Consider the following 8,340-nt stretch of genomic DNA (forward strand, 5'->3'; position numbering starts at 1 on the left):
TCACCTTTACAGAGTTGTTGGAAGATCCAGGGAATTATACCACACTGTCCTGGTTCGCCTCCTATCTCTTGGGCTGCTTCTTCTCATGTCCCTTGCTGGTTTCTCCATGTTGCCCAGTATCTAAACCTAGTCCCTGGGCCTGTTCTCTGATCTATCTACCCACACTCCCTTGCTGGTATCATGCAGTCTGCAGCTGGGGACTTATGTCACTTGATCCTTTCACTGTCCCTCACTCCCATCACAATCGCACCTCCCTCCGTACCTAGTGGTGATTCCCTGGTTCATCATTAGCAGAACTTTCGTGCCTGCACATTCAACTCCCTGGCCCTCCATACTTGCTTTGCAAAACCTCAAACCTTGTTGAACCCAGCTCTCCACCTACTCAGCGCCTTCACCTGTGAAGCTATATGTGGCTGGAGAAACACACAGGATGCTGGCGGGACTCACTTTGTATTCACGACTGCAAGCCTTAGGTGACCTCAATGCTGCCCCAGGCCTCCCCACTTCACTCTCTAGATGACTCCTTTACGCCTTCTCCTTCCTCCTCAGCCCTCCAGCCACCTCCCCCACATCCTCATTCAGAACTGATCACTTTAGGTTAGTGCAAAAATAATTGTGGTTTTGGCCATTAAAAGTAATGGCAATATATCACTGAGAAAATCAAAGCATTAGAAAGAGATCTTCACAGCTCTGATCCCACCCACTGTATATCATCGACCCACCCACTGTATATCATCAATTCTAAGATGCATCTTTGTTAGACCACATCTTAGCATCTCTGAAACTGGAATGTTTATTCCAGTCAATAGTTTAATTCTCCTTTCTTACTTTTGGATAAGTGTCTTATATTTAATAGTAACTTAGATTTGATGAAATACGGTAGCACATATGCCCTCTTGTTACCAAGGATGGACTGTTCTTGTCCTTGTCCAAGGATGGAAGGGATTGTCCTTTAAAACCAATCCCTTCCCTAGTGCACCAGATCCCATCCACTCTCATCCCTGTAAGTACACCACATCCGTAATTCTATCCACTCTTCCCCATAGAATCTTTCCCTTCTCTGTGCCATCATCCACAAACACATGCTATTTTATTCCTCCCAACTTATGAAAATGCTCTTGACTTGTCTCTCACTACTGGCCCATCCTCCCCATTCTAGCAAAATTCCGTGGCAGAATGATCTTTGTTCACCATCTCCAATTCCTCTCCTCCCTTTCTCTTTGAACTCCGTCCAAACCAGCTTTTAAGTCAGCATTCTACTCCAGCTGCTCTTGCCAGGGTCGCCAGTTGGTAAACGCAGTCACCAGTTCTCAGGCCTCCTGTTTGACCTCAACACAGCATTTGAACACAGCTGAGCACTGTCTCCTCTTCGGAACCCTGTCCTAAGTTGGCTTGCTGGACACCACACTCTTCTTGGTTCTTCTCCTACCTCAAAGGCGGCTCCTTCTTATTGTCTTTGCTGGTTTCTCTTGGTGTCAATATTTAAAGTTTGCAGAGGGACCCCAGGTTCAGTCCCTTGCCCTATTTTCAAGTCTGGCTACACTGATACTGTCCACTCTCCTGGCTTTAAATACCACCTCCACATTGACGGTGCTTCTCTGAGCCTGGAACCTGCATCACTAACTCCCAATTCATTATCTCCCCTCGGGGGCCCATCAGGTGTCTTCTTTGTTTGTTTGTTTGTTAGTTTTTGAGACAGGGTCTCACTCTGTCACCCAGGCTGGAGTGCGGTGGTGTGAAAAAGGCTCACTGCAACCTCAGCCTTCCAGGCTCGAGCCATCCTCCTGCCTCAGCCTCCCTAGTAGCTGGGACCACAGGCGCACATGCTACCGATTCAGCTATTTTTAAATTTTTCTGTAGAGAGGAGGGTCTCGCCATGTTGCCCAGGCTGGTCTCAAACTCCTGTGCTCAAGCAATCCTCCTACCTTAGCCTCCTAAAGTAAGGGAGAGAGATGTGAGCCACTGCACCCAGCCTCATCAGGTGCCTTGAAGATTACCTATTCAAGGATAACCTTCTGATGACAGCCTTCATTACACTTTACCCCTTTCCCTGTGACTGTGAGCCTCTTGAGGGAAGACATTGTATTGTGTCGTGTCTTCATGCCCAGCACATACTGCCAGGTAACGACTTGCTAAATGAATGAATCCGTGACCAAGAAGATGCAGAGCAGAAGGAGGGGGCTCAGGTTTTGACGGTAGGGAGCATTGGACTCATGGAATTCCTGAACTGAAAGGAACAACCTGTTCAAAGGTGCGGGGGCAAGCCTCCCAGGAAAGCAGCCATCACAGGAAGGGAAGGGAGAGGGGAGAGCATTCCGGGCATGGGGTACAGCAGAGACAAAGGCCCGGAGGCTGAAGTGGGCAGCTTGTTGGGGAAGACAGTGGACCAATGGGCAATTCATGAGGAGTCAAGATTAGAGACATATTAAAGCTAAACTCACTCTTGAAAGGGCTTAACGTCTAGGCACAGGAACTTGGACATTAAGGTGTGGTCAGTGGGGAGAATTAAAGATTTTTGAGCAAAGAGGAGATGTAAGAGACCAAAGATGCTCCAGAATTTCAGGTCAAAACAACTAGGAGAAAATATTGCACAAACAAGTGTTTTCTAAAAATGCAGGCTAAGTTTTTCTTTCTTAATCCCAAATGCGATAGTCAAGCTAAATTTAGATGACACAAAAACATGGTGATAAATAATGTAAAACCACGTTGTGTGAGTTATCCTCTTTTGATTACATCAAAGAAAGAGTATTAGTAAGATGTTAGTGCTTAACCCCTTTATAATATGTGTTTAACATCTGCCCCTTTCTTAAAATCAAAATGAGGCCAGGTGTGGTGGCTCACACCTGTAATCCCAGCACTTTGGGATGCCGAGGCAGGCGGATCATCTAAGGTCAGGATTTCAAGACCAGCCTGGCCAACGTGGCAAAACCCCATCTCTAGTAAAAATACCAAAAAAAAAAAAATTAGCCAGGCATTATGGTGCATACCTGTAGTCCCAGCTACTTGGGAGGCTGAGGCAGGAGAATTGTTTGAACCCTGGAGGTGGAGGTTGCAGTGAGCCGAGATTGCGCCACTGCACTGTAGCCTGGGTGACAGAGCGAGACTTTGTCAAAAAGAAGGAAAGAAGGAAGGAAGGAAGGAAGGAAGGAAGGAAGGAAGGAAGGAAGGAAGGAAAGAAGGAAGGAAGGAAGGAAGGAAGGAAGGAAGGAAGGAAGGAAGGAAAGAAAGAAAAAGAAAGAAGGAAAGAAAGAAAGAAAAGGCAGAAAGCAAGTAAGCAGGGAGGGAGGGAAGAAAGAAAGAAGCCAGTCTTGGGAGCAGATACTTTGACGGGCAGTAGTATCCAGCTGGAATTTAATTGCATTTGTTTTGTTTTTGTTATGTGTACTTTTACCATTGCAGATAGTTTATAGCAAATATCATTTAATACTACTGTTAATGATACAGTTTATTTTTTCATTCATCAATCATTCAGTCAAGATTTATTGAGCACCTATTGTATGCCAGGCACAGTTCTAGATGCAAAGGATACAGCCACAGACAAGACAGACCAAAATCCCTGCCCTCGTGGAGTTTCCACTCCAGTAGAGGACAAAAGACAATAAACAAAATGAGAATGTCAAGTAGATGGTGCAATGTGGCGCTATGTTCTATGGAGGAAAACAAAGCAGGAGAGGGGAAAGTGACTGCTGGGTAAGGTCTTCCTCCACCTCCTTCGCATCTTTGCTCACATGCCAGCTTCTCCTGGGCTTCACAGACCACCAATTTATAATTTCCATTTAAAACTTCCATTTTATTTTTTTATTTTTATTTATTTATTTATTTCGAGATGGGGTTTTGCTGTTGTTGCCCAGGCTGGACTGCAGTGGCACAATCTTGGCTCACTGCAACTTCCGCCTCCCAGGTTCCACCGATTCTCATGCCTCAGCCTCCTGAGAAGCTGGGATTACAGGTGCCTGCCACCATGCCTGGCTAATTTTTGTATTTTTAGTAGAGCCACCTCGGCCTCCCAAAGTGCTGGCATTACAGGCGTGAGCCACGGCGCCCAGCCAAAACTTCCATTTTAAATTGGCGGTCTGGGAAGCCCAGGAGAAAATGGCATGTGAGCAAAGATGTGAAGGAGGCAGAGGAATGAGCTCTGAGGCTGTGCAGAAGACTGAGGCAGGGGGAACAGCAAGGGCAAAGGCCCTGTGGTAGGAATGTCCCTGATGTGAGGAGTTGCAGGAGTCCGATGTGGCTGGAGAAGAGTGAGGAAGCGGGAGAGAAGCAGATTCTGAGGTCTGAAAGGTACCTGGGGGCTGGATCACACAGGGCCTTACAGGGCTTGGGAGGCTTTCCGCTTTTACTCTGGCCACAACGGTGCATCATCATTAGAGGATTTTGAGAAGGGAGAAGTGACGTTATCCAACATTTAAATTTTAACATGACCACTTTGGCTGCTGTGCTAAGAATAGACTCTAGGGGACAAGGGCAGAAACACGGAGACCTTTTAAAAGGACATTGTGATCACTTAGAAGATAATGGTCGTTTGGACAAGGACAGTACAAGTAGAGGCGGTATTAGATTCTGGAAGATATCTGAAGTTATCTGAAGATAACGCTGATGGAAATTGCTGACAAATTGTATGTGGGGGTAAGACAGAATTCATGGTGGGGCCGGGCGCAGTGGCTTATGCGTGTAATCCCAGCACTTTGGGAGGCCGAGGTGGGTGGATCACCTGAGGTCAGGAGTTCAAGACCAGCCTGGCCAACATTGTGAAACCCTGTTTCTACTAAAAATACAAAAATTAGCTGGGCATGGTGGTGCACACCTGTAATCCCAGCTATTAGGGAGGCTGAAGCAGGAGAATTACTTGAACCTGGGAGGTAGAGGTTGCAGTGAGCTTAGATTGTGCCACTGCACTCCAGCCTGGGCAACAGAGTGAGACTCCATCTCAAAAAAATAAATAAATAAAATAAAGAGAATTAATGGTGGTTCCGAGGCTTTTGGGCAGAGCAACTGCAAGGGTGGAAGTTCCATTACTGAGATGGGGATGAGCATGGTGGCTCTGGGGGGAGTTCCATTTTGAGTTTGAAATGCAGAGCAGACACCAAGTGGAACTGTCAAAGGAGTAGTTGTATATGTGTCTGGAGTTTCATGACACATATTTGCACTTTATTTATTTATTTATTTGAGACAGAGTCTCACTCTGTCACCTAGGCTAGAGTGCAGTGGCACTGTCTTGGCTCACGGCAGCCTCCATCTCCCACATTGAAGCAATTCTCCTGCCTCAGCCTCCTGAGTAGCTGGGATTACAGGTGTGCACCACCACACCCAGCTAATTTTTATATTTTTAGTAGAGATGGGGTTTCACCATAGTGGCCAGGCTGGTCTTGAACTCCTGACCTCAAATGATCTGCTCACCTTGCCCTCCCAAAGTGCTGGGATTACAGGTGTGAACCACCATGCCTGGCCACGTATTTGCACTTTAAAAGTCAGCTGATGTATCAGCTGTAAAATGAGGATAAGAAAACAAAAGAATAAAAAAAAAGAAAAACAGTCGATTTAAACAAAAATAATAATAATAGAAGTAGCATGAGGATATGGCAAAAATCACTGAAGTTGTACAGGAATGAGTAACCCTCAGGAAATACTGGGGCAGGCATGCAGAAGCCAGTGGAGCTCATGGAGAGAAGTGAGTGTGTGTGTTAGGGGAGGTTGATCCCCTTGCCTCCTCTTTCTTCCACTCTAGGGCAGAAATGCGAGCTGTGGCTCTGTGGCTGTGCCTTCACCCTCGCTGATGTCCTCCTGGGAGCCACCCTGCACCGCCTCAAGTTCCTGGGACTGTCCAAGAAATACTGGGAAGATGGCAGCCGGCCCAACCTGCAGTCCTTCTTTGAGAGGGTCCAGAGACGCTTTGCCTTCCGGAAAGTCCTGGGTGACATCCACACCACCCTGCTGTCGGCCGTCATCCCCAATGCTTTCCGGCTGGTCAAGAGGAAACCCCCATCCTTCTTCGGGGCGTCCTTCCTCATGGGCTCCCTGGGTGGGATGGGCTACTTTGCCTACTGGTACCTCAAGAAAAAATACATCTAGGGCCAGACCTGGGGCTTGGTGTCTGACTGTCGGTGTCTCTGTGCTGTGTGATTCCCCGTGAGCTCTCAGTAACTCACTGTCTCATGAACACTTGGACAGCCCTCCCCGCCCTTCGTTCTGAGTAATAATATCGTCAGTGTGAAAACATTCCGTAGTTTAGAAGTAGACGTTGCCAATGCTGTGACTCAAGGCCACGGCTCTACTAAAAGAGAGAGAGGAAGCGAGAGAGAGAGAGAAAAAACAAAAAACAGAAACAAAACACGAATGCCTTTTCTATCGATTGAAGGTCTCAAGATGGAACTGTGGAGACTGGTTAGGATCTGAGGTGAGTCCCAGGATGTTTCGTCCACCAGGGCCCAGATTCTGGGAGGTGCTGGGGACTCAGAGGGCCTGACCCCTCGCCTCCCCTTCCCTCTTGCCCAGGGAACTCTACCACAGGACAAAGCCAACATCAAGACTCAACTCCTCTAACCGGTACCTCTGAATGGGGCTGGATAACTGGAGACCCCATGGGAGGTCCCTGAAGATCAGAAGGGGCTTCGCGCTTCTCTTGGACATGGACTAGCTTGAGCCAAGGCAGTGGCACCCAAAAACCAGGCTGCAGTGGAGACGGATACCATGAGCACACCCTCTCATTGTCCTTCTGATTTGGTCCATGTGTTGGGTTTGGCCTTAGTAGAAATCTCTGAAGGCAGCAGCCATCATCCTCTTCCTACCTTGAGTTTTTCTACCCTGTGAGGTGGGACTTTCAGTAAAAGCCATGTTGACCCTCTCTCAGAAGGTCAGTCTAGCCCAAGTGCAGGGGCGGATCTGGAGGTGGACAAACCTAGGTCCCCCTCCTAGCCTCTGTCCAAGCCATCTCCTTCAATATCGCCCCCTTCCTGTCACTCCCGGGGCTGTCCCTGTACTACACGGTGCCATGGAGCCGGGGGGAGGGGGGAAGTCTCTGCATCCATGCCACCCACCCCAGTCGGGTCTCACTTTCCTGTGCCTTTTGCATGTTGGGAAAGGGTCTTGGTGTCACTGCCGCTCATGCATAGAAACCACCAAAAGCCCCAATAAAGCATCCAGGAGGAACAGTTGCTTTTCATTTCTAAACCTGTGCTGTCCATCTAGTTCTCATTGCCAAGCGCTGGAGCCAGAAGGGTAGAGATGTGAGGTTTCAGTCTCAGTTCTTCACAAGAGCAAGCAAGAGTTGACTCCCTGTCTCAAGTTGCTGGGTCTGGGGCTGGCTTCCAGATTGACTTTCCAGGGCTCTGACCTTAACATCAACCCAGCTCATTTAGGCTCAGCCCTTTACAGGTTACAGGGCATGTTTACAACCCTTTGTTCTCATTAACCTGTGCAAGGGCCAGGTGTAGTGACTCATATTTATAATCCCAGTGCTTTGGGAAGCCAAGGCAGGAGAATTGCTCCAGGCCAGGAGTTCAAGACAAGCCTGGGCAATATAACGAGACCCCATCTCTAGAAAATAAAATAAAATAAACCTATATATGGACCTCAGGGGGCACCCAGGGCACATGCCCCCCACCCCAATTTCCCAGAGGGAAAAATGTATTTAAAATGCCCAAAGAACATTAAATCAGAAGTATAATGTATAGAATATAAGGCATGGTTTTACTTATTTTGCAAAAAAAAAAAAAAAGTATTAAGAATTTGCACATCTTTTTTCATCAAGGTAAAAAGAAAGCTTAGTCATCCAGGGCCAAGACAGGGCAAAGGTGGAACTTAGAGACCATGAACACTGTCTGGCACCATCCATCCCCTTGGCTAATCAAACATTCACACAGGCTAGGTGTGGACTCACGCCTGTGATCCCAGCACTTTGGGATGCCAAGGCAGGTGGATCACGAGGTCAGGAGTTCAAGACCAGCCTGGCCAACATGGTGAAACCTCGTCTCTACAAAGAATACAAAAATTAGCTGGGTGTGGTGGCGCATGCCTGTAATCCCAGCTACTCAGGAGGCTGAGGCACAAGAATCGCTTGAACCCAGGAGGCAGAGGTTGCAGTAAGCCAAGATGGCACCACTGCATTCCAGCCTAGCAACAGAGTGAGACTCCATCTCAAAAAAAAAAAAAAAAAAAAAAAAATCAAACATCCACACAGACTCTCCCCATTCTTCATTCAACTTCCACTCAAGAACAACATATAATACTCAATCCTCACAGGATTTACTGCCTCCTGCAATGAGGACGTGCTAAACCTCTCTCCAAAAATGAGACTCACAAAGCCCCATCAGTCAGTAACATCACTCTGGATAATGGTGG

The 8,340-nt window shown here is 47.5% G+C and overlaps 1 protein-coding gene across 5 annotated transcripts in view; it reads left to right on the top strand.

The window, feature by feature from the left end:
- The window catches only part of GDAP1L1 (ganglioside induced differentiation associated protein 1 like 1), a 33,653-nt gene extending 25,834 nt beyond the window's left edge, over positions 1–7,819 (top strand). Inside the window, exons 6-7 of one of the 5 annotated variants that reach the window (XR_008674554.2) lie at positions 5,729–6,397; positions 6,496–7,185. Coding sequence is in view for 4 of the 5 variants with exons in the window: in XM_055373024.2 (XP_055228999.1) it covers positions 5,729–6,072 (344 nt within the window). In the remaining variant the exon portion in view is untranslated. Of the gene's footprint in view, positions 1–5,728 lie in introns of all 5 variants that reach the window. The other 4 variants (XM_055373024.2, XM_004062190.4, XM_004062188.4 and 1 more) reach the window with 4 other exon arrangements.
- Positions 7,820–8,340: the final 521 nt, after the last annotated feature.

This window comes from Gorilla gorilla, chromosome 21, assembly GCF_029281585.2.
Source record: "Gorilla gorilla gorilla isolate KB3781 chromosome 21, NHGRI_mGorGor1-v2.1_pri, whole genome shotgun sequence".
Lineage (NCBI taxonomy): Eukaryota > Metazoa > Chordata > Mammalia > Primates > Hominidae > Gorilla > Gorilla gorilla.